General features: G+C 44.5%; 2 protein-coding genes and 2 long non-coding RNA genes across 5 annotated transcripts; 3 read left to right on the top strand and 1 right to left on the bottom strand.

Moving 5' to 3' along the window:
- Nucleotides 1-7,448: 7,448 nt before the first annotated feature.
- On the bottom strand, nt 7,449-10,831 carry LOC142576718 (uncharacterized). Its single transcript, XM_075686971.1, has 2 exons — nt 9,565-10,831; nt 7,449-7,602 (listed from the first exon to the last, which is right to left on the bottom strand). The coding sequence occupies exon 1, from the start codon at nt 10,343-10,345 to the stop codon at nt 9,752-9,754; it is 594 nt and encodes a 197-aa protein (XP_075543086.1). The 5' UTR covers nt 10,346-10,831; the 3' UTR covers nt 7,449-7,602; nt 9,565-9,751.
- Nucleotides 10,832-11,209: 378 nt separating this feature from the next.
- LOC142576717 (uncharacterized) lies at nt 11,210-12,747 on the top strand. Its single transcript, XR_012826935.1, has 3 exons — nt 11,210-11,290; nt 11,417-11,670; nt 12,443-12,747. It is a non-coding gene; the product is annotated as an uncharacterized LOC142576717 (long non-coding RNA).
- A 63-nt stretch (nt 12,748-12,810) lies between these two features.
- Nucleotides 12,811-13,805, top strand: LOC142576716 (uncharacterized). Its single transcript, XR_012826934.1, has 2 exons — nt 12,811-13,355; nt 13,424-13,805. It is a non-coding gene; the product is annotated as an uncharacterized LOC142576716 (long non-coding RNA).
- Nucleotides 13,806-19,805: 6,000 nt separating this feature from the next.
- Nucleotides 19,806-25,031, top strand: LOC142576715 (uncharacterized). Of its 2 annotated transcripts, none has more exons than XM_075686969.1 (4): nt 19,806-20,071; nt 20,163-20,284; nt 20,354-20,518; nt 24,886-25,031. In XM_075686969.1, the coding sequence occupies exons 2-4, from the start codon at nt 20,189-20,191 to the stop codon at nt 25,021-25,023; spliced, it is 399 nt and encodes a 132-aa protein (XP_075543084.1). In that variant the 5' UTR covers nt 19,806-20,071; nt 20,163-20,188; the 3' UTR covers nt 25,024-25,031. The 2 variants fall into 2 exon arrangements, with proteins under 2 accessions (XP_075543084.1, XP_075543085.1); XM_075686970.1 differs by lacking the exon at nt 24,886-25,031 and adding an exon at nt 22,417-23,148.
- Nucleotides 25,032-26,065: the final 1,034 nt, after the last annotated feature.

The following is a 26,065-nucleotide window of genomic DNA, read 5'->3' as shown; positions in this document are numbered from 1 at the left end:
ATTCGTATTCGATTCGAGAATTCACTATTTGAAGTTGTCGAATAGTACATTTGTTTTGTTTGAATACTGTAAGGGACAACAACACTTCTTGCAGTCTACAAGGAGGAAGACTGATATAAATGAAGAATCGTTGGATGGTTATAGTGCAGCAGGACAACTGTGATTATTGCGCAGATGATCCAGTTTCTAAACAAAGATATGGAGGAGGTCATTTACATGCTATAGTTGAGTAAGCATGTCCTGCCTTAGGAAGACTTTGCATTTGCTCTGTCTAATTAGACAAAGCAATTTATTGTTTGGTCAATCTCTCCATATGCTTGGATTCCTTCAAAATGATATGCAGGGCTGCAGTATTGCCCTTAACTCCTTCACTGAGCTGTATACTCTACTATACTCTACTACATGTGTCTGGGACATGCTGTTCATTTTCTTTTATTTGTGTCATGGTCATTGTGCACCAGATATGATTGTGCTTTCCTTTGCTTCTCATTTACAAGCTTTCTAGTTGACTTGACATCTAGTTGTTAATGGCACTACACACATCCGAAAAGGCCAGCAAGTCTTTTTTTCCTTAACAGACTCTACGGCATTTTTCATTTCATTATTTTAGAAAATGGGAATATTCAATATTTGATTCGATATTCAGAGGTAATTTTCCCTGAATATTGCTATCGATTCAATGAGAAAATTTCACTATCCAAGCATGCGTATTCAATATTAAAACTGCAATAATAAGAAGATTAGGTTTCAGTGCATGAGAATAATGTCACTTATCATTGCTGAATGTTGTGGCTTACGTACTGTGTGCATAACTTCTCCGCTTATATTATAAGCAAGAAAGGCGCAAAAAGATTGCTTGGAGGCAGGGGACAGCTGAAAAGTGAAGCTTGCTTGACATCATGTCAAGCATTGGGGGCCCTTAGATGGCAGTGATGGCTGGCAGCCAGCTCAGGTATAAAATTGGTTTTGTCTTATTTTTTTCTCCACAGTGGCTCTGACGAAGTGACATAGGAGCGCTGCGCCAAGAAGGCTGCAGCAGAGAGAGCTCACAGTGCTTTGCACAAAGGGAGTGACAGACTGTAAGGAGTTGAAAGGTACTTCTTAATTTTGACAGCTGATGCTATCTTGGCATACATGCTATTATCGGAAAGTTGCACATATCTACTAGGAGTTCCTTGAGATTTTCAGCTTTTTTTATACATGCTGTGATTTGTGTGCAAAAAGGCATGGAATGTTTTCGTTCATCTCATTAATAAAAACACTTTTTATTGATTCAATATTTTTGCATTTTGACTAAGCATACAAGCCGTAGAATCCTTAAGTTTTGCAGTGACGTGTGTAAATGTTGATATAACTAATACTGCACTGCACAGCACTTCCTTCGTTTCAAGCAGCTATGCACAGACATGCGTGCAATGACAGAATGAATGTTTGCAGTCACCGTCGGCGCTCAGCGTTGCCCATGTATTAATTAAATTTACTAATACCTTAGCTAGTTCTGCTGCAAGATTTATGGCAACGCTTGTGTAGTCTTGTTAAGCTTGACAGAGTTGTAACGACATCACCTGGTCTGCCTGAAAAAGACACATTGAGATGCAAACTTGTGCAGAGTGGCACAAAATGTTTTCACTTCACATCAAGCTCAAAAGCGCCACCTGTGCTTTCATGCCATTTCATGCAGCCCTACTCATGCCGCGGGTTTTACCGCAACGCTTGTCACTGCGGTGAAGTTCGACAAGTTTGTAATTATGTCGCACGATATGACCGAATTTCACGCTTTGAGACGGCATCTTGAGCGCAGCGGCAGCAAATGGTTACATTCATCTTAAGCACAAGCGCACTGTGGAGTTACTCGTTCGATTCCACGATATGTTTGCGTCTGTCGAGGGCATTACCTCAACGCTTGGGCAGTGCCGTGAAGTTCGACAAGTTTGTAATTATGTCGCACGATATGACCGAATTTCACGCTTTGAGACGGCATCTTGAGCGCAGCGGCAGCAAATGGTTACATTCACCTTAAGCACAAGCGCACTGTGGGGTTACTTGTTCGATTCCACGATATGTTTGCGTCTGTCGAGGGCATTACCTCAACGCTTGGGCAGTGCCGTGAAGTTCGACAAGTTTGTAATTATGTCGCACGATATGACCGAATTTCACGCTTTGAGACGGCATCTTGAGCGCAGCGGCAGCAAATGGTTACATTCATCTTAAGCACAAGCGCACTGTGGAGTTACTCGTTCGATTCCACGAGATCTTTGCGTCTGCCGAGGGCTTTACCTCAACGCTTGGGCAGTGCCGTGAAGTTCGACAAGTTTGTAATTATGTCGCACGATATGACCGAATTTCACGCTTTGAGACGGCATCTTGAGCGGAGCGGCAGCAAATGGTTACATTCACCTTAAGCACAAGCGCACTGTGGAGTTACTCGTTCGATTCCACGATATCTTTGCGCCTGCCGAGGGCTTTACCTCAACGCTTGTGTAGGGCTGTGAAGCTTCATAAATTCTAATAACATTGCATGTTCTGATAGAATTTCATGCACTAAAGCGTTTAATTATGTGTGGAGACGCAATGAAACTTCATACTGCAGGAGCTCGCAGCTTCACAGGCATAGGCTATTTTTTAGATCAATGATAATGCTGTGCAGGTTTCTTTTGAGGAATGAATGAGTGCTCTTTACAGAATGAATGGTAATCATGCTGTGAAGCGTGCAACAGCAGTCATCAGCCATAGCCGGCGCTTTTTCGAATGTTTTATTATGCTTCTGTAAATTGAGCCTCTACGTTCGAGTTTACGCTTCACATAAGACTTGAGTGTGATTCTCTCACAGTAAAAGCGTTTAGTAGGCATGTGCGTTGAAAAGCCGTGAACAATGACTGACCTAGAGGGAATGTAATGTATTATACGCATTGGCGCTGTGCATCGTACGTAGCTGACCGAGCAATGGATATGCAAAACGGGTAGCGATATCGCAGAACTTTCGCTTAATTGACACCGCTTCTAGCAGAACCGGCGCGTAATAATAAACAAATGAAATGCTGAAACCAGCGGTAACACCCACATTGTTCAGGTACGAAAGAGATCCGGGCAAGCATTGCAAGTCAATCCAATGCTCTTATGTCCTAGCGAATCGTAGTGTTCGTGAGTTCGCGTCTCTTATGCGCGTTGTTTAAATTTCAAGCGTGAGAGTCGCTTCTTAATGCTTTTCAACAATGATGAGTCTGACGGTGAGTTTCACGATGCGGTTACGAGTTTTACAATGTTTGTATCTAAACAAGTGCGTCTGCTTTCGGCTTGCTATAACTGTTCCACGTCTGGATGGACAAGTAGCGCGTTTTGCAAACAGCATTTCTAGTGCAGGATTTGGTACTGCGTCCGAGAAAATTTGCACTTATTATGTAGTAACGAATAGTTATTACTGCTCCTAAACAATGAGTCCACAGCGCCGCCACTGCAAACTAACATCGAATTTACGCGCGTTGGGTGTTCGCACCGAAATGTGTGCCGATGTGTGGTGCAAGGGAAGTCCCTCTACTCAGTTTAGTAGGAAACTCCATGCTCTTGCTGATGGTTGAGTTCTTTCATAGTGTGGGCCGGGCATACCGCCCCAGATGGTGCAACGTGTTCAGTTCTAGTATCCGTAACCGGAGAACACCGAGGCAGCTCGCCCTAGACGCGGGTGCACTCGGCCGCTGTTTTTGCTCCATCGCCATGCAACCGAGTAATCCTTCGTTGAACCGTTTTCTTCTGTATCAGGCCACTTCCTCCTCCCCACAGTGGCACCATTTCATACAGCATGATGCAGCAACTCATTTCTCTGTTCTGCTTGCACTCAGCACCCTGTCATGTCTTTCCCAGTGAAAGCTGCATTAATTGATGCACTAGGCATGCTTGAACTCGGTTTTAGCTCTACTGAAACTTTGCTCAAGCAAAGTGGTATCGTTACTGTTCTACTACCATTCTTCCACTTCGCACCCTGCCATCCATTCTGAAAGTGTGACACCTGATTTAGTGTGAACACATTTTGATGAAGGAGTTTTTAATACATTGATGAATTAACAAGACCTTGCTCCACTAAGCTTGAGCAGGCTAAGCTGGGTGTGCCAGTAGAGTGAGCATGATTTCTTCTCTGCTCATAATGCCGACATACATGATTGGCAGACAAGTGAAAGGTTGGACTTAAAAAACATAGTGGTGTCACTTCTAGGTGCTTGACACATTAAGAGATAGCATGAAATATTATGAGCATGACACATTAATGCATAATATAAACAGCTGCAAGGACCCACTAATGGGATTTTACTGGGACAATGTTAGTTTATTACTTTGAATGTGATAGCATTGTAGGTGAACTTCAACCGCTTTGAAGGATCTAGCAGAAAATGTAGCCTGATCCCAAAGGCAGTGCAGTCTAACGCATCATCTCAAAGTACCAGCTGTCAAGGGGGAAGAATGCGAGAAACTGGCACGTTTTGCACGCACCGGATGTTTCAAAGAGTGACTTTGGCACAAGAGAAGTGTGTGTGCAATTATGGGTTAACGGTTAGAACATTGGACCACTTTGCTAGAAGACGGATTCAATCCCACCAACAGTGACACACTGCTTTATAGCCTTATAAATGTACTTCACCCGCTTTGGAGGTGGGTTGAGTTTGTACGATTGTGTCACAGTGTGCATGAAATCACAAGTTTGTGGGAGGTACAAGTTATAGGAACGTCACTTTGATAAATGAGTATGTGCAAGATTACACATGCATAGAAATGTCACAATCATCACAACCTATTGCATACTTAGACAGTTAGCAGTGCTATGTTTTAGTCTAGTTTTTTTAATTTACTTATGCTCAATGGCTGGACAAACATTAGCACATGCAAAGAATCCTCGAAACAGAATTCTGTGACACTCTGCACATGACCTATGCGGTTAGGCACGGGGGAAAGGGGGTGGGTCAAGTGCATAGTTTCACCGCAGCATGGTAGGATGTTTAGCGGGGCAGTCAATGAATAAATTTTTGCGCTATGTGTATGTTTAGTGTGCTCTACCAACTCTGAAATGCCAAGGAAAGAAGTGTGTAGTAACTTTCACATGATTATTTACATTTCTTTCTTGGTGCAGAGAAAAGGCACTTTAAGCCATACGGGTTCACTTTATGGTGGAAGCCTTAGAGTACCTAGAACAGCTACTCGTGACCTGAAGCATCCAAACAACAAGGTGATATGAATTTCAATGTGGCAAAGCATGCTGTGTAAGTCTTAGTTTTTATTGGTTAGCTTAGCCTGCAGCAAAATAATAAAAAGCCATAAATTTCTAGTAGCTTAATCACGAAATGCTTAAGTTGTGCATGTTTACGTGTTTTCTCCACACCACATTTAATTTGTAGCTTTTCCTCTAGATGTTTAATACAAATGAGCTTTCACTTTGCTACTTATTTAATTGAAAATTGTTGCATGCTCAACAGTGTTATAGTGTAGTGGAAGTCAGTATGTGAACAAAGCATGGAAAGGTTTATTTAGGTGAGTGCTCTACACCAAGTTATACCAATTGTGAACTTGAAATTATTTTTATCCCTCAGATATGTCACCTTTTCATACCCATTTCATGTAGTGAAGCAGGTTACCTTTATATAGCTCTTTTAATCAGCACAGATTTCTCTGCTACATTAAAGTAACATTTCGATGGGCTACACTGTCGTACACTATAAAAATGTGCTGTATTCTTTCAGTCAAACAAACTAAGAATAACTTTGAATTAATATTGAGGCTGTTTTCAGGCAACATTCAAAATGCCTTTTTCTAAACGTTCACTGAACATCCATGTAATACGCACAAGTCTTGCAGCGAAATGTCTATGGGATACCCAGAAAATGTTCTAGAAAAAAAAAATGTATGCATAGGGCATGCAAAAATGTAATCTGGATGACTGAATTGTGTTACGATTCTTTAAAGTATGCTCAGATTAGGTACAGGGGCCCAATACTTGATCACCCATGCAACAGTGAAAGACAATCGAACAGTAAATGTGTGTTGTGCTTTTCGAGTTTATTGTAAAACAGTGTAATCTGGACTTGAGTGTTGGGTTGTTATAGAGTGCTGCCCTTTAGCATGAATTTTTTAAATGCTCTCTCTGTTCATTTGTGTTCATAACCAATAAAAATTGTAGACAAAGCTATACCTTGCCGTACCTCCGACATTGTCCTACAGGTACCTTGGCATTGAACTTACAACTCATCTTTCCTGGAGTACACACATAACAGCTATCTGCGCAAGAGCTTCGAAAACTCTGGGTTATCTTCGACGGAACTTGCGTAAATCCCCTGCTACAGTTTGTAAATTAGCATATCAGACTTTTGTTCGCCCACAGTTAGAATTTGCATCATCTGTATGGTCACCACATCAAAATTATCTAGTTGATATGCTAGAAGAAATTCAGAACAGGGCATCGCGCTTCATCACAAATAACTACGACAGAACTTGTAGCGTGACCAAGATTAAAGCAGATATTTCACTCCAGCCACTTGAAACTCGTCGCACGATAAGTCTTCTTTGCCTTTTCCATAGATACGTCTATGGTAATCGACCTCATGTGTTGCCGCTTGAAGTACCAGCGCGCACGTCAAGTCGCCTTAACAATAGCCATAGTTTCATGCGCATATTCGGCAATACACTGTCATTTAATGCATCAGCACTGCCACGTGTCATAACTGTATGGAACAGTCTTCCTGATAACATTACGAGCATAACAGATCGTGACGCTTTTCGCGAAGAATTGCAAAGTTTCCTGTAGAAACATTGTATAAGGATGTTATTTACCTGCTTTCCTTCCCCGTTTCTCACATTTGTATTTTTGTGTGCATGAGTATATTACTGTGTTTACGCTCTCTAAACCTTAGCCTAGACAAACATTTATTGAACTTCGCTTTACTTATCTTGTGAATGCCTGTATTGATATTTATACTGTTTACCCCTATACTGCCTTACTTATATTGTGAAAGCCTGTATTGATGTTTATACTGTTTACTCCTGTTGAATCACTTTGTGTCCCCCCCTTACCCAATGCCCTTAAATGGGCCTGTAAGGCATTTTAAATAAATAAATAAATTTTGACCGTGACAAGCACCTGATCAAGGAGGAGTATTTAAAAACTCGCCTAGAAATTAACTGGCACATACCTAATGTAGTTAGTGCAAAAAAAAACTTGTGTGTAGGCTAGTTTGTTCTTGAACATGGAAGCCAAGTTGTGCTGCATAGCTGATGCAAAATACTCCTAAATAAGAATGCAAAGGCACTCAAGATGGTGCACAATCATCTTCTGTGTTTCATATTAACTATGCAGTGCAAGTTGGTTTCATAGCAGGTGAGTGTTATGCATTTGCAAAAAAAAAAGTTATAGCTTATATGCTGCACTGGCCTGTTACATACACAATGCCAGCTTTGCAAGAAAATAAATATGTATAATCAGTCTTTTATTGGCAGAACCATTACAGCAAAATATACAAGTCTGATTTTTCATCTTAGACAATAGTGTAATATTTAGATAGAGGTACAGACGCTCCTGATGACTTGATGGTAGTGTGAATGCATGCAGCTGGTACATCAGTGGACCTGTACAAGAGGGAAAAAAACGCAGGTGAAGTACAAAGGATTAAAAAGAATCTGCAACTTGCACTCTGAGATGAACATGTCACTGTGCAGCACATGCCATGTACACAACAAAATTTCAGAATTAGGAAGAATCTTGGTCAAAATGCGTAGCTCGTTCATGTCTTTATCTATCATGACTACTCTGCAAGCAGATACAATGAACGGGTTAAACTCTGCAAACTTGGCAAACATAGCCTCCACAATTTCAGTCGTTTCATTTTGCAAAAAGGCATAACACACAGGTCTTCCACGACCTCCACCATCTTCAACCAATATAGAGTACAAGATATAGCCTTCAATGTTTACTTTATATGTTCCATCAATAAATAAAATCTCTGGGTACTTTTCCAAAATCTCATGCATGTGCGTTGTCTGAAGTAGCACAAATTGCAGGTTATTTGATTCTTTTCATAGTGAATGACCCAGTTTGGACTATTTGCTAACAAGGTGTCTATTTTTTCTAAAACCATTTCTCCGTGAGCCTGCTCGTTGCGAATAGGAATAGAAAACCTTTGCTTGTAATTGTTAACATCTTTTGTAGTTAATTTCTTGCCCGTTTTCTGTTCGACCAAATTTTTAAAATACTTTGGGCCAATATTACATTTGGCAAAATCAAAGAATTCTACCTTCTCTGCATCGTTTAGAAGCCTGCTTTGAGGGTACAAGTTATAATACTTCGTGGCGTGATTACGCTTAGCTTGCAGCTTGGTTATTTTGTAGTGAAGAGTAGGTGATTTGCACAGGCTTACTGAAACTGCCATTTCACAACCAGTACCATTGTATGCTTGCTTGGGTCGCTTTCCTGTGCCTCTTGGTTTTATAGCACGACCATGAACACAGCTATATGAAATCCTATTATACTCAAACTCTTTAGATACTGTTGCAAATGGACTTCTATGAGACCTATTTATTGTGACTATGTGCTTGCCCTCCCTGCACCATTCATCAAGGCTTTGCCTAAAAGAAATAAAGTTATCAAATGTTGCATTTAAATAAACTTTGCTGCCTCCCCCATGCAATAAAGTGAGTGTTAGGAACTCTGGTTGTGTGAGCACCAGCTCCTTCACAAACAGCCTGGGCATCAGAGCTGGCAGGCCTGCAGCTGGATGTCAAAGCAGCCTCACAACACCTACGTCGCGTGGGAGCAATGCACGCAGCTTTGTCAAGGTCACCAGCCTCTGTGCCAGGATTGCTCGTCATCTGCCCTCCATCTTGAATTGTTTCTGACCTACAGCATTTGCAGACAATGACCTCATTTGGAACACTATTTATGACAGGTCTGCACTAAGCCATAGCAACTACCAAGCAGTCTTTATTCTGCCTGCTAGCCACATGCTGCACCTTGCCAAAACTATCACAAATGGCGTCATGAGAGGCACTGGCTTGTCCTTCAAGCTTGCTACCAGAGACAGCAGAAGGAGCAGACTCAGACTTTATACTGCCAATGCATGTCTGTTTCTGGCTTACAACTGCTCTCAAAGGTGAAACGAACTTCAAGAACTTGGCAGCTGTCACAGCAAGAACTTTGCCTTTCCTGTCTGTAGCCACGTCACAGCTCTATTCTTGCTTGTGCAGTGCTGCAGCCTTCCGCCTCCTCGATACTACCAGTTTCCACTCCCTGTCGCCACAGTGGGAGACAGCCTCTGGCACAGCTGCTTCTTGAGCACTGGCCTCTCCTTCCCCCACAGGTGAGCACACAGCAGGAGCACTCTCATGCTTTTGTGTGGCTCTCCTAGTTTTCCAGACAAGTGGTGCTTGCACCTCGACCAGGGATCATTGGCTCAGCAGACCTCCCCTCGGCTTTTCCCCTACTTGGTACGCTTGTGCCATGGAAAGTGGGGGAAGGCAGGCTGTCCCAGGTGAACCAAGCCTTGCTGTCCTTGCAACGGACACGGACACCGCCAACAAGTGAAAATCCAGCACCTTGAAGGGTTCTGGTAGGCTGGTTGGTGCCGTGCCTCTGCAAGGGAGCAGTGCTGGCTTTCCAGACAGGAGCTGGTGCTGTGGAAGGTCCACTTGCTGCTTGCAAAGAAATTAAAATATGCAAATCAAGCGGGAGAAAGTCAGCCTCGGAGATGGCAGGGATGCTGTCCTGCAGAGTCCAACTGGTCTATGAAGAAGGTGCCTGGGTCTCCTTGTAGGACTGCTGGATGCGGCTTCTCTCCAGATGGATGGACAGGGTGCAGGCCCCCTGGTACAGGAAGTCTGCCAGCACGTTGTTACCAAAGCGGCTCGGGTGGACACCATCTCTGCTCAGGCAACTGGGCCAGTTGTCCACGAGACCACCCAGGAGTGTGTAGCCGCACTCGTGGCAGTACTGCATCAGGGCTGTGTTAATCTTTTCGTAGTTATCATTCAGGTCATGCAACCATGAGGACTGAGCTTCCCATGAGCTGTACTGATTCTGCCCCCGAGGAAGAATGGCAGAAAAAGCTACATGCACCATGGTATTTCTCTCGATGATCCCCTGAGCGAGCTGGCGATACTTGTCCATGCACACGCTGACACTGTCAACAGTGTTGTTAGTGCCAACGTGCACAATGACAAAATCAAAACCAGCTAGCTTGTCAGCAATCATTGACAGCAAATGCTCAATCCTTACTCCTCTATGCGCGGCAACACTGACTGACAAACTACGACGCGATGGGAAATACTGGTCCGCGTATTTCACCATCGAGTCACCGGCAACCAAAACACGTGTCATGTTGCAAGCAGTGCAATCTAAAATGACACCTAGAAGAAAAAAAAAAAAAAGACTGCGAGAAAATAAATCCGAGCTTTTTCACAAACGGAGGCTACCTTCTAGTCAGCACTATATATACGTTAAATCCGAGAAATCCGCGCTAGGGTTGAACAAAGCAAGCGGTCGCGAACAAGGACAGCAAGATCGGCAAATACGCGGCTAACACAATCAAAATACCATCAAAATACTTATTAGAATAGATATAAATAACGCTAGCAAATATAAAATAACCCTGCACAGCAGCTTTCGCACATATAAAAGGATGATGTCAAAGGCTTGCGAGGATGCAGCAGAACCAGGCCTTGGGTCTAGCACCAGCGGCAGCAGAAAAGCACGACCCACAAGCGCGGCTGACGGGATGCGTACTGAATGTCACGTGCGAACAAACAATCAAACCACGCGCCCTCGAAAAAACGAAAATACGCGTGCATGTGACGTTGACATGTAGTGACGTCACTTCCGTGCGTTGCAGGAGTCGATTCCATAGAGTTAGTAGAACAACTCTAGAGGAAAAGCTGGGCCGGAAAAGTGGGAACCTCTAGGGCGCCGCCCTGTTGCTACTGGTCAATGTGGCCAGCGCAATTACTATTGAAAGAGCTGAAAGCAAGTACAGGTCACCTTATGCTTTCTCATCTAAGAACGCATACCTGATGGCTTTATGAAGGTGGTACGTTAATATTAAGTTTACAGAAAGCGATCGCTAAGTCCGCGACTTATGTAAATCACGATGTACGCATTCTTGCATTAAAGGATGACACGAATTTCGGTTTCGGATCTGTTTTTTGGATGCGTAGTAGTTTCGTACAGTTTAGGTTTGACATGCGATCGCGCGTCGACATCGGACGCTACGGCACACACACTCTTGCCTTGTGTGCCACCGAAGTGCCCTGGCATATACCTTGACATGTAAGTAAACGAATGTATCTCCTTGTTGAGAATATCACGCGAGTAGGCAGCTCTTGTGGTGCATCACAATCGTTTGAGAAGCGTCACAGTATTTTTCTACATGCGGAGCGGCGTTTTTATTTGCAGGTTTCCCTTCAGTAGGAAATTGCTGGACAGGCGGACCAGCGCACCGGAATTGCACTGGCGAAGCCACAAGCAACTCAAAGAATCTGTTTAATTGTTGCACTTTGAACAATCATGCTTCTACAAAGGCCACAGCAGAAAAACAGCCTGATGCCGATCGAGTATCTGTGTGCCACGAAGTAATCAAGAGGCGAGTGCCTAATGCGGACGAAATCGAGTGCATCGAGACTTAGAACGGCAGAAAGCTCAGCTACTTGGTAAGGATTCATTATGCAAAACAGGTGAGGCGTGCAGACAGGACACAAGAGTAGAGAAGTGGGCGGCGCTTGTGTTGTTTGCTTGTAAATACTCTACTCTTTGTGTCCTGTCTGCACGCCTCACCTCCGTTTTGCATAACGAGTGCATCAACCCACATATTAATAGCGTAGGCGTTTTATTAACTGTGCAATATTTTCAACACTTCCTTGCATGCCATTTCATGTGGAATATCTTTTCTGGTCACAAATTTGTGCAGCGAATCTATTTGCATGATTGACTCCGGGCCTGCGGGAACGTTCACTTGCACTTGATGCTGAGTCTTTTACATGTATCCATAAACTGAAGATATGCACATCGGATCCCTGCGAGCATTTTCAAAATTCAATTATTTTAGACAACAGGCACACATATGCAATACTGACAATCCCGAGTACCACTAAGCAGCTGGGACACATTTTTGTTGACCATACTCGCAGGTAAAATAAGTAGATCATGTGGACAGCTCCAGCTCATCCTCCTTAAATCAGTGTGTACAAGGGGTATGCAAAGATAATTTTTTTCTCGCGCACCGATTATTTTGCTGTATAAGCAAGAGAACCCACCACGTTAGTGTAACGTATCTTGCACATCACACTAATATGTGCTTTAATTTACCAAGTGAGATGAGTTACTTTTATGGCTCATTCAGTCATATCACACTGCAAGCTGCATTCATCAATCTTCAATTGGATTTTGCAAATGTTTAATGAAACATGTTTCCCTTTTATGCAGATATGCAATGGCAAGCCCTTCCATGTGTTCCAAAGGTAAAATTTAAGCTCTAAATTAAAAAAGACATTTTTAGTCAGAAACAAGCAAAAATGGTGAATGCAGAGTATCGAAGCCCAAGGTACAGAAATTATGAGAAGTGTCGAATGGTTTTAAGGAAAGAGTCGTATTTGCAAATGCAACTCTTTAGTGGAGGTCAAGCAAGTCAATATAGGTAGAATACTCTGCAAGATTATGCGAGTGAGGGGATGTCAAACAATGGGTCAGGAAATGCGTTGTTTTTCTGCAAAACAAAAGTTATGATTGTCATTGCATAAGTCATTTTAGCATCATGAGACGGGTGCTTGATAAATTCAGAAATACACCAAAAAACAAGACAAGCAAAAATAAAAAAACAATTTAATGATGCTCTCTCCACACTGGGATAAATAAAAATAAACACATCACATCTAATGTGGACATATCAGACGCCTTGTGAAACACGAAAGGAAAAATTCAGTTTCGAGCTATGGAACTTGCCGCATAGATGTGGGGTGCCTTGCACTAATAGTGATAGTTACCACTGCATTTAGAAATTGAAAGCATTTGTGCAGACAAGGATGATTCTTTATATTTTTGGCTACCACTTCAAATGCCTCCACGAAGTGGAGGCATTTGCTGCACGCAGCCATACTAAGGATCTCGCAGCAACACCTGCAGGTAAAAAGCAGAAGCAGTCAAAGTCCTGGTGTGTACTGGACACCATGTTTGAAAATTTTTGGGCAAGAAGAGTGCAAGAAGCAGACATAACTGCATTGATTTCAATAATTTCCCATTTGAATGGCCTTTTCTTTTTGTTTAGACAACGCCTACGCCTAGCCACAGCAGCTCCCTCATACAGACTCCGCAAGCCAAGAGGCCGTGGAGACAAATGCAGGTAAGAGGCAAGAAGCAATAGCACTGGTGTCGACATTCATCTAATTTCTTTCTTTTTCTTTCGTTTAGGCAGCCAGCACACCTTGAACAGCCACCTTGACTGTGGGTGTGTCACCCTAGTCGTAAAGGAAACATTTGAGGGAAAGCGGCAGGCAATGTAAACAGCCACTTCTCCATGTAAACGATACTCTTTCTCTCGGATGACTCCTACGCCTCGCCACGCCAGCACACTTGTGCACAAAGATGCCGCGGAGGCACGTGCAGGTCAGAGGCAAGAAGTAGTGCCACTGGTGTCGACATTCACCCAATTTCTTTTTCTTACACTGAGATAGCCAGCACACCTCGAACAGCCACCTTGACTGCGGGTGTGTCAGTAGATTCCTGTTGTACATATGCTCATAATAAACTTCAGTAAACTTGAACTTGATAATAAACTTGAAGGCAAATGGGACATTGATGCATTGTATTTTTGAACATTTATTGTACACATACAATATATGTTACACTTTGCAGTGCTACAGAGCGTATTTTGAAGCTTCCCCCTATATTTTGCACCTTTAATTACGTATGTGTGTGGCCCTCAATGCAGTTCATGTTGTAGCAGCTGCTTTGTCTGTGTATCGCATATTGGCTTAAGCTCGTGATATCCACATACTTCTCTCACATATACAAAATAAAGTTCTATGTAGTCCTCAGTGTTACAACAAAAAATGAAAGTAAACAATCCGATCGTGGAATTGTGTTTAATACAGTGATTCCTATGACAGTTACTGAGAAGTTGACAACTTGAACTGGTCAATTGGTCCATAGCCTCCTCTATTATTCAAAAATAAAGGAGGCTATGGATCCGTCATGGCAAGGAATTGTATGTATACATAAAAAGAGGGGGGTATGTGTGTGTGTGTTTGTAGTAGGGGGTATAGGATTAGGGCGGTACGAAAAAATGTACCAACACCGTCCTCTAGACCCATTGCGTTAAGGTACCGTAACAAAGCGTATTATGCATAAAGTTCACACAACCAACTCTGATATTACTGCACACGCCAGGCGACACGAGCTACATTTGTCATGACGCATTCGCGACTGCACCGGATGCCCTCCATATTACTCTCTTTAATCGTGCACACTGCACCGAGGCAAAAGAAAGATCATGGGCGCAGGTGCCTTTAAGGTATCTCGACCTTGCGAGGCTCTGCTGCGCGTGCCAGGGGAGCTGTCTGTGCGAACACTCCCTGGCACACACACCTGCCTCGGCGGCCCCAACCTACGTACCGTTCTGCTTCGAGCTTTGATCCCCCCACTGTCACTTCGGTGCCCTGGAGTTCTTGCGCCGCCTGCTTTATTATAATCTCAGGTGCTCTCCTGAGACTTCCGTTTGTCGGTTACATGTGCCCTACAGCTGGATCAGTACTCATAATAATAAAAAAAAAACGATCTATCGTCGCGACGATAGATCGCGAAAGCGGCTTTTGCAACGTACCGCGCCCGTGCGAAGAGAATTACGGAACGCCAACGAGGAATCTGACCACAGCTTCGAGCTCGTAACCTCGTCGAGTAACACTCCTGCAACAGGCGTGACCGCTGAAAACCGCATACCGCCGGAAACTTCAACAGGATCATCCCTCGGTTGCATAACTGCCACCTGTACGGCCAACATGGACCACACCCGCACCGTCCCGCAAGATAGAATAAAGAACCAACTTATAAAGCCCAAACACACGGCTGCACGCACACATCACGACAGTACAAGCGAGACGCCATGCTGCTACGCTGCTACTGTTGCCGGATTAAAACTGACTACTGTCACCAAGTCTAGCAAGCGTCTCAGGAGCTGGCAACCTCGGCGCGTAGCAACATGGCGGCGCTCTTGCGGTTCCCGATTTCAATGCATGGGCCCTATGGGTAGCTTGTCCTCTAGAGTCAGTATAGTAACTCTATGGTCGATTCTGTGTGGGGTCGTCTGGGGAGCACCGCGTTGCAGCAGTCTTTGCCATTGTTTTTTGTGCCACACGGCAAATCTAATGTCATTTCCAACAAATGACATTTGTTGCGATTAATGTCGTTATCACAGCGCGCTGTCACACGGCGAAAACTAATGTCATTTGAAAATGATAACAATGACGATAGTAAAAAAATGACACGCCTCAAACCCACTTTTGTCCAATAATTATTTTCCAATATGCTAAATTTCACTAGAATATGTGATCGTTGCTTTCAAACCGTAGCGTTCGATCGCTAACTTGTCGCATTGACAACGAAGTCGAGCCAAGCCAAGCCAAAGCTAAGGCAAGCAACAGGGCGAAGAGAACGATAGGCGCGTCCGCTACATCTGCTAAAGTGGTACGAGAAGGGCAGTTGCATCTCATCGCCGTTCTGATGTGCATGCGGGCTTCTAATCTCATGCTTGGCGCGTGCCACAGGAAAACACGCGCACGCTTTTACGCCAAGTCAATTGAAGCGGCCGCGGCCGATGCTCCGGTGCGAACCAACACGACTGCTGCAGTGAAAGCTAAAGACGGCTGTCCGGTCACTGGACTGAGAGTAGTTTTCTGTATTTACGCTCGTGATGGACTTCAATGTCGTTAAAGCAATAATTAGGTAATAAAATGGATAAAATAATAGTGTTTTTTTGTTAAAACAAAAAAGAAGCATGTACTGTTTGCGAAACACTGGTAAACTCGTGGTATCGAGGATACACGTTCACTTCCAAACGAATGCGAATGAGTTTGGCGAACTCATTCGTTTGTAAATGTCATTTTCGAAAATGTCCTTAAAGGGGTTGAGACACCAAATTTTGAGGCTATAAAAAGCGTGTTGTAGGCTGCTTCCGTATGCAAGGACACCCAGATTGAGGTATTGGACGCTGCAAACATTTCAAAATAATTTTAATTGAGCTCCAAAGAGTCATTAAAAACTCCTTCTCGTAGTCGAGACCCATCGCTAGCGCGGCAGTTACTACGTCACAGAGGAGGAACGAAAATATTGACGTCATAGCACACCAGCTCAAAAACGTGACGTATGATGAGTAGCGATGAAATGCCGATTACGGAGCCTGCTGAGCCGAGCAACCGAGCATAGCCTCCACTACGACCGAGCTACAGGCATATAGAAATCCTTTCTTAATGCAAAGAAGGGGTAAGGCGTGCAGACACGGACACAAGAGGAGAGAAGTGGACAACACGAACGCCGCACGCCGGCCCGCGAACGGCAAACTGCGTGCGGCGAGTTGCCCTGCGGACGGGCCTTACACGTTTGAGTGTAACACTAGCCGGCCGACTCCGAAAGGGACCAGGATATGCGGCGTTCGTGTTGTCTGCTTCTCTCCTCGCATAGTCGCGTAGTTCGGCAGCTCGGAGCGGACTCTCCTTCGCTTGGCCTTTCCACGTTACCGGCCCGTCCACGTTACCGGCACGGAAACTCGCCGCACGCCGTTTGCAGTTCGCGGGCCCCCGTGTGACGGCGGTTTTGCTCGCGAACGGCGAGATTTCCTTTCCGTAGAGAGGACGGGCCCGGGACCCATTTGTGCGGCAGCCGTAGGGCGAAGCGGCCAATCAGCGACCGAGGAGTGGTCGCTCTGGCATCGACGGCAGCTTCACCGCCTCTGATCGTTCGGCGCCGCCGATATCGTCGCTAGGCTTTTTCCGGTTTACTTCAAAGCTAAAGCTTACGGCGCTTCGGAATGAATCACCGACTCTCACAAGCCGCAATATTTTCTTACCGTTGTTGTCGCTCTTCGCAATAACTATAATAATCACGACATGCACTTCGAATCGCCAGTGGTTGACTCCTGCTGGCAGAGCACGCGTATGCGCGAGCAGACGACGCAGCATAGTTTTACGTCACTATTTTTTGTGGGCCACGTGACCAAGCCATGTTGCGTTTCCTCCTCTGTGACGTCATAGCATCCCCCGGAGCCCAGAAACCGAAACCGAAATCGCTCGGTATAATAATGCTATTATTAAATTATTTATCGGATATATATGAATCCCGCTGTGTGTATCGTGCTCCCTGAAGCATGACGCAACGTTTGAATCAACAAACGCATGAACGAAAATTTTGATGTCTCCACCCCTTTAAGTTTTACCGTGTGACACCAAACAAATGGCATTATCAGCGAATGTCATTCGTTGTAAATGACATTAGATTTGCCGTGTGACAGGGTATAGTTTGGAAAAACAATCTGTTCAATCAGTAATTTCATACATTAACTGGCATTCACTTGTGCTGGTAATGCAGTGCCAAGAAAAATACATTTTCATTGCACTTTTTAATTTTGGGTTCATGTGAAGCACGACATAGTAGTGCTATGCTATGTCTTCATGCCAAATAAAGTTGTTTAGAAAATGGCAATGGAAGACACTGCAGCCACCTTTGGGTATAGTGAACTAGAAGGGGGTAGTGGGGTCAGGGAGAGCCCGCGGGTGTGGCATCTCACGTCGACGCCGCCAGATGGCGCCACTAGAGCATGGGCTGTACGGAACGCGAAACTGAGCATTTTCAACGTAGAGAAAGCCGTGTGCGCTTCGTGTCATGCCGAAAAAAGAAAGCGCGCAGCTCCGTAGCATGTTTTCTGATAACTTCATCTGAAATTAAGACAAGGCGCAGAGAAAAGTGGAAAGACGGACGTTCTTCAAGCTTGCGTGAAAATAAAGCCGACCCAAGGAGTGCAGACTAACGGCCGCACAACGATGCGACTGATTTCTAAACTAAAAGCTCGCGAACACCGTAGAAGAGGCAAATATGTGAATGGATAATTTGCTTAATTCATTTGCCATTAACACTTTTTATAAGGTCAGGACCCAATTGCATTCACAAGTTCAAGTGAGCCAAACAATTGCGGCGCCTGTACTAACACATTCGGAACAGAGGCCAGATATGATGAGGTTTTATTCCTTTAACTGCGATTTTGTTTACGAAAGCATATATCCACTGAAAGCTAGGGAGTTAATCCTATGGTGATGCCATTATGCGGTCGTAGTGGTTACCAGGGATAGCGAAATTTCGTAACACAGCAAAATAAAGAGAACTCGTGGTAGCCACAAACAACTCTTTATTGGTACAAAAGATGGGCAGCTACTCCTTTCTCAAAGTGCATGGCTGCTACGAGAGAGGCACTATGTGGAACGGCTTATCTTCGCGTGCAATTTCTTTTTACGCCGTTCCTGTCGCGATTGGTTGATCCATTTTACATAGAAGTGCAGCCTGGTCAGCACATAGAACTTCGTCAACTCTGTTATAAGCGTATCTTAGTGCTGGCTGCAGCCTAAGGCATAGCCGAAGTTATCCTTCACTAGCAACATTACATCCACTATGCTGTCACTGCAGAGTTTCTCTCGGCTGAAGAACATCCTCCAACTTCACTGCCCTGAAAAGCTCCAGCGAAGGATATAACAACCCTCCCTTGTCGCATGTCACATTGAACTCAGAGTTTCTGCTTTCCGTATTGGGGGTTTCCATAAGAAAGGCCTTGTAAGACATGCAGTCATAACACTTCAGAAACTTTCGAGCAACACATCCTGCCATGTAATGTATTAGACGGTCGTCGCTCTTCTGCTCCACCAACTCTCTGTGATCAGCAGGAATACTACTTAGCATGCGCTCGGCTGAAGCTAGGTTTCCTTCCTCAATGAGATGGTCGATTACAGCAGCCCTGGCTTATTGAGCTGGAGCATCTTGCGCACTCAGGAGAGAACTCATTTCTCCACTAGCTCCATTAAGGTCAGCATTGCCTGAGCGTACTATTTTCGCGAGGTTATAAACGGATAGGCAATTAACGACAATTAGCAACTGCGTTTGTGTTGGGTGGACATTAATTAGACCCACATGATTGCCTGACTATACCGAAAAAGTTTTCCAGCGAATCCTGGCTTAACCTGTATGTCATAACATACCTAAATCCCTGGCTGACAAGATAATCCAGCAGTGATAGTGTGCTATAGATATCGTAACCCTTAGGCCCTCTGCAGTTGAATCGCTTAAAAATCCACCTACTCTTTTAGCGTGTCTCGCACACAAACCGCACATGTTTCGTCGAGTTTTTTGTCTTGGCGGTGCAAGTTGCCTTCCCAAATTCGCCGTGTTTATTCATCTTTCGGCGCGGTGAACGACGGCTGCTTTCCTTTTTTCCACTTACATCCTGTTTCACAGCCGGGAGCGAAGCAAAGTCGCTGCCGTTGACGTTTCGACCTTCCTACTGCTCACGTGTTCGGCCGACTGCGCGCGAAACAGACTCGAACGGTAGGTTAAAACACCAAAAAACAGTCAACGTCGCGAATCAAGCCCGCATGAACAAGCGCGCGAAGCACTTTATTCTATGGCGAAGCAGCGGAGGGAGCCAGCCCACGCGACTACAGCGCCGCCACCGAAATCCGCGTGCCGTCCACACTCGCCGCCTCGCTGCAATGCATAGGGTACTCCGGCTCCTGAGCCCACTACCCCCTTCTAGAACAGAAGCGTATCCCCGCAGGCTGGCTGTACCCGGTTTGGAGGCAAACCGGATGTGACGTAAGCCAGTGGCGTACTCCCTGCCCCCAGATAGGTACTTGTACGCCTAGGGAAGGACGCTGCTAGGTGCTGCTGCTAAATCCCTGTGGTGTGTGCCGGCCACATGCCATGCACATGCGGCCACTGCCGGCTCACGTAGGTTCGTTCGCGTGGTCTTGTTACGCCTCGCTGGATCGTGTTCAGTCATGCCGTCCTTGCGCGGCGTCATTGTCGGTGAGTCAGGTTAAATTCTTATATAGGTCGCGCCTGCGCCTAATTGAGTCTATGAAAGCCTGCACATTCAGTTTTGTGGGCTACAATGCAGTGCGGCTGGCGTGAGCTGTCTCCACGATGCGCTTCGAGCGTGTCGATTTCGCCGTTCTTTATGTTGGCGGAAACGACCTTGAAAGCAACATGGATCCACAAGAAATATGCAACAACATCAAGGTAAGTCTACTGAAATCACAAAATTTGAAACAATAAGCGCTAATAGTTGTGTTGTCTTTTAAATTTTAGGCCTTGATCAACGAGACGGCCCCCGTCGTGCTGGTTTTCAAGGAGCTCCCTCGTTGCGTAGAACATGCTGATGCGGAACAGAAAATGCAAAATCGTCGCTTGCTCAACCGCAAATTGACGGCTACGCTGAAGCGCATGCCGTGTCTGCGGAATTTGAACCCCGAGGTATGGACCCCCCTTTTCCCAGCGGCATGCCGTTACATACCGTCAGGAACACGCTTGGCTTTTCTCTGACTCTGTAAAAAAATATTTCACTTTTTCTCGCTGCTCGCTGCGGAAGAAATGCGGACCGTTTGTCGTAGTTGTGTCTCCATTACAGGGTGGCATTACTGCGGTGAACAAAGCAAGTGTTGCCGTACATAGTGTGCGCATTTCACCCTTTGTTGGGCGGTCGGAAAATATTGGTCCCACTTTTCAGGGCAACTTCGCTACTCTGTAGCGGTGAAGTGTAATTTCTACCATTGAACATTCCTGTGTAGATATGTTTCTGAATCACGTTAAGCACATTTTTTCGTCCATTTCTTTGTCAAACAACGCGATAGAGCGATTGCGCAGATTGTTTACTTCCCGTTCTACAATGTTTATTTTATTCTATTCTATCGCCTTCCTTCAAACCACCACAGCGGCAAATGGACTCTTTTTATCGAAATTCCGTGTTTTCATATAAGCTGAATTTTGGTGCGGTTAGGTGTCTAAATTTCTCGTGCCCACAGCTACCAAAACAGGTGATCAAATTATTAGCATCGCGAACAAATCGCATTCCTACATATGCGAGCTGCTACATACGAGCCCTCAAGAATTCTCAAGAAGCATCTTTTTTTCTAAGAACCCTTGTGATATCGGAAAGCCCTGATTGAGGATTCTCACACAAAGCATGCTCAGTAAGTATAATGAAAACGTGCACAAACAATGTATACTGTACTGGGTACTCTGGCTGCTTGTAATCACATTACAGGTGACCACGAGTAGGTAGAAACGGGCCTTGAGGCTGTATAGTGGGATGTAATATTCCCACTTTTCGCTATTACAGAATCGTAGTCAGCTTTGAGATTTTACGTTATGTCAAAAATACCTCATAAAAAGAAAAAGCACTTGTAATGTCTCGGACACAAAGCGGCCTGTTCTCTGCTTGCGTCTATGAAAGGGTTAAGATGCACACACTATTCAAAGGTCGCATTAAGGAAGAAATGAGCGGCACCGTACTGCCTTCATTTCTTCAAACCCTTCAACAAAGCTTGAACAAGAGATGCACGCGAGGGTGTCACTACAGACAGCTGCGGCAACACTGACGCATGCGCGAGAATATAAAAATGAGGTGCAGCTGTGCGGTGCACGCTGCCGTGAAGTTCGAATTAGTTTCCCCCTTGCGAAACTACCGGAAAGGATATATTGCATCCATCGGTGTTAATATATTTTCTTGTTTTCAGCCAACATACACATCCCCGTTAAATCAAATAGATCACTGTAGATGGTGGCCACAAGCATATTACAAGAACTGTGAATTGGAAGCTGTTAGCTGCCTGTGGCACAAGTCATGCAAGGGTACATGTAGTCTTTGTGTGCACATTGACTTCATGTTTTACTAATTTGACTGGCTCCTATTGCACTCTGGCTGAATAGCAATAACACACAGGCCACTTTACATTCGAATTACTTGAAAGTCTGCGAAAGCTGAAGGTACATTCATAAAAGTTCATAAGTCCATGGCATTAGTGAAAACAAATCTAAACCTTTTCTGGTACAACTGTGCGTTGTCAGAAGTGGCTCAATGCATTGCAGTGATTGAACAGGCACATATTGGCTGTACCACTTGGATTTCAGCCTGCATGCGTTGGCTGGACAAAAAATTCTACCATATTTTACCTCCAAACTTTTGCTCACGAGTAAATAGATGTGGCTTGCACACAAGGTATGTGCATGCTAAGTGTCTTGGTAAAGAAAAGTAAAGGTATGCTGCACGAACAGAAGGTGCTGCAGCCACATAACCTGACCTTTGATCTTCATTATGCTCGCAGATTGAAGGGATGGAACTAAATGCGTGTCTTTTAAATGCTTGATTTCAGCCAGTTAAATTTGCCAACACGGGGATTCAAACCACTGGTGTCCATCTGCTGTTGGGCTGAACTCTCAATTTAGTGAGAATACTAACCACTGCGTTCATTGGTGCTGACAGATATCAAGTCAGTTGTAGCTTGGCATTACTGTATTACGTCACCAAAATGCTAGAGAACCACTTGAGATCCTTCGATGTCAGCATCCTCATAATCAGTGGGCACCCCATAAGAAAAATAGGTCAATTTTGGATGGTATCCTTGCAAGTGTGAGAAGGCTAGGCCACAGAAACTCGCGTTTCTGATTTGTGCACTATTCAGCCACGTTAAAATGTGGGTAGCCTAGACATCTAAAAGACGAGGAGCAAGCAAATTGAATGCAGCTACCAAGCAAAAAATGTGGAAGCGTAAGCTGTTGATTTTCTTACTCTAAAGGCACGTTCACACTGAAGACAAAGCGGCTAAACCGGGCAAAGCTCTTGGCCAGGCGGATAAAAGCAGGCATTAAACGAGGCGGCAAGCCCGATCGCTCGCGGACCACTTTTTTTTCCCGCCCGCCAGAGCTGTCCGCTTTGCCGCAGCCAATCAGAACACCAGACGACGGTGGCGTGTGCGCGATAAGGATGGACGACCGGTGCCACGAGACGGCGACAAGTGCGCCACAAAAACGTTTGATGCTCCGCCTCGGCGGTGCGGGCAGCCAGGCAAGCCGTCCAGTATACAGGGTGTTTCAGCTAATTTGTGCTGAGGCTTTAAAAGAGAAAGACTGAAAGAAACTAGGCCTGCAGTACTCAAATGCAATCAATTCAGTAAACTACCCTTTTGAGCAACTTTAATACTTACAGCTCATTCAGAAACATCTGCTTTATTTTATGAAGATAGCTGCTGTGGTCATTTTTTCAAGACAAAAGAAAGTGCACAAGATCGAAAAAACTACCATGCAACTATGCACTTTTGAGCAGTGACGAACAAATGAACAATGCGGCATGCAGACAGGATGTAAAAGATATGCAGATCCGACACACTGAATATTATGTAACCAGCTTTCTTTGCTGCTTCTGTTCATTGATGGCATTTGGCAGTGATATGTTAAATGTTACCTTGCATGCACCACTTGTGTTTGTAGTACAGAGCTCACAGGCAGACGTGCACTCCGATGCTCAAGGTGGTGTTGTGCACCATCCATATCCTGTGAGAGTAGTGGCACTGTCATTCCCTCGCATGGCGCATCGCATAGCGGGTGACGTAGAGAAATCCGTTTATTTAATCCTTAGGAGAAATAGTTGCTGCCACGTCCTGTGCCCGACAGAGCAGCGCCTGCTGGCCACCCAGGCTTCTGTCATGCAGCATGGCCTCCCAGTGTTGCAGTGTAGGGACATTGAAGTTTTGATGCTGGACCACCACTTGCATACTGTCGTTTTGAGGCCGTGGTGCTGTATTGCAGCTTTGCATCTGCACATCCTGTGTCAATTGCTGGCATGGACACACTTGCCGTGTTTATTTTTTCAGAAATAGCATAAACATGCCATACCACACCTTGAACTATCATTATAATATTTTTAGTTTGCCACCACAACTGTCACCATGTCTAGTTGTAGTGTTTTTCTTTTAAAGAGAATCTATACGAAGGATGCTTTCTGATGGCATCTTTACCTTCTCGTATGATCATTCAGCGAGCACAAAGTGCTGCAGCTTCTGCAATGCTTTTGTCTATTCCTTCTAGGCACACTACTCTCAATGTATCATTTGCGCTGAAATAGAATACCGCCCATTGCTCAAAGCAGCTTCAATATAGATTCCAATCGGAAGAATAGGCAGACTTGTGGCAGTATGACTTTCTATAGCCATAAAAGGCAAGCTAGCATAGTGGGGCATCTCAATGCTTGTAAAAGCATTCAACTGCATGTATCTCGAAATAACTAAGCTCAAGCAGACACTATCAAAATTCGTGCTTGTCACGGTGAGTTGGTGCGGGAACTTGAAGGTGTCGCTTTTCCTTCATTTTTGTGTGTCTCATGTTTTTGCTAAGGCTCTTGCCACAGCAAAGTTGCACTTGTGGTATTTTAGAAGGGTAATTTACTAATCACCTAGGTGATGTCATTTCCTTCATTTGGTTGCACATTGTGCATCAGTGCAATAAATAGGTCAAACGGCTGAATACGAAATGTTGCCAGGCCATTCTGGCACAACACTTGTGGATAGCATTTTGGTGTGGCTTGGGCGAGACTGAAAGAGAGAAATTGACACATACAAGCACAAAGGCCAGGCACTGTAGCCTGCACAACCACTAGAATAGCAGCTAGTCTTATCAATTCATACTGAGTATCACAAAGTGTAACGTTGCAAGAACTGTAGCTTGGTTGATGAGACAAGGCACTTACAGCTGTAGCTGAAACATGTGTGATCAACATGTACAAGGTTACAATACTCTACACCCTTTTTGTATTTAAGTTTTTAACTTTGCCCACAATCTGATTACAGCTTTCCAGAGTTCCTTGGAAAATCCTCTCGTGCACCTACCATGTGGCGTGCACGATGGCAGCAGCAGCTGTGGGAACAGTTGAAGAGGCGAAGAAAGGTCCACTTTATAATAGGTTGTATGTAAATAAAACTGATTGAACTCAACCGATTCGGCTTCCACTTTTGTCAAGACAATTGTCAGCAAAGCAATGGAGCAATTTCAATGGGCGATACTAATAAATAGTGCATAGAAATTCTTGGAAGCCCCGTCAGCTTTCTTGCTGTTAACGGGCTGTGTTGGTGAGGTGGTTTAGGCAGGGAATGCCAATTCACGAGGGATGGTCATGGCCACCATGTTCAATGTATGTGCAGCATTAATCAGTTCTCTAGACCGAGTGCACTAATGTCATGGCAGGCCAGCACTTTGTCACATGATACATTTTCGAACCTCGCATGCTTTCTTTGGGGCTGAGAAAATTAATGAAGCATGAAACTAAAATCGGCATGTTGCAGTTTTCAATTAACCATCACTGCATTTGTCCATTCTTGAAACAAATTTTATTGTACCAAATGCATACAGAATGAATTTGTGGAATATCCAAAGTACATTTTGCTTGTTTTGGTCAAGCAGCTGGCAGAACAAAACCACAAAGTTCCAAAGCAGAAAGGTAACACTTCTTTTGAAGTACACAATTGGCGAAACAGTGTTGCTAACACACGAGTGCAAAACTTGCAGCCGAGTAAAAAAAGGGAGCTGCTACACACCACTTGGTTCCTTGACCATTCATTTTTTTCTTTTGTGGCTGATTTTTAAAAATCCTTGCTATAGCAAATGCAAGGACATCAGAAAATCAACGCACAACAGATATTGGTGCTATGGTGTAAAGTAATGAAGATATAATTTTGCATGCACATTATTTAGTCTGAAATAGAGGGATACAGCACAAACATTACTCTTCAATCCCAATAAAAAATATGGAACTCGAGGGCTATGGATAAATCTTGAGGGCCTCGGCTTCTGTAATGTGCAGCTATACTTAAGTACACAAGCATTTTTGGATTCTGCCTCTACCTGGGTGCAGCTTTGTGACCTGGAATGAAAAGCCACAGCCATCGAGCTGCTGCAGTGGCGACATCACAGTAAAAGGTGATAGCGAAAAATTAAAACAATAATATGGCCATGCAACTTGCACATCAGATA

Source organism: Dermacentor variabilis, chromosome 3 (genome assembly GCF_050947875.1).
Source record: "Dermacentor variabilis isolate Ectoservices chromosome 3, ASM5094787v1, whole genome shotgun sequence".
NCBI classification, from domain to species: domain Eukaryota; kingdom Metazoa; phylum Arthropoda; class Arachnida; order Ixodida; family Ixodidae; genus Dermacentor; species Dermacentor variabilis.
The sequence above is the reverse complement of the archived record's forward strand: the minus strand, read 5'-3'. Positions and strand labels throughout refer to the sequence as shown.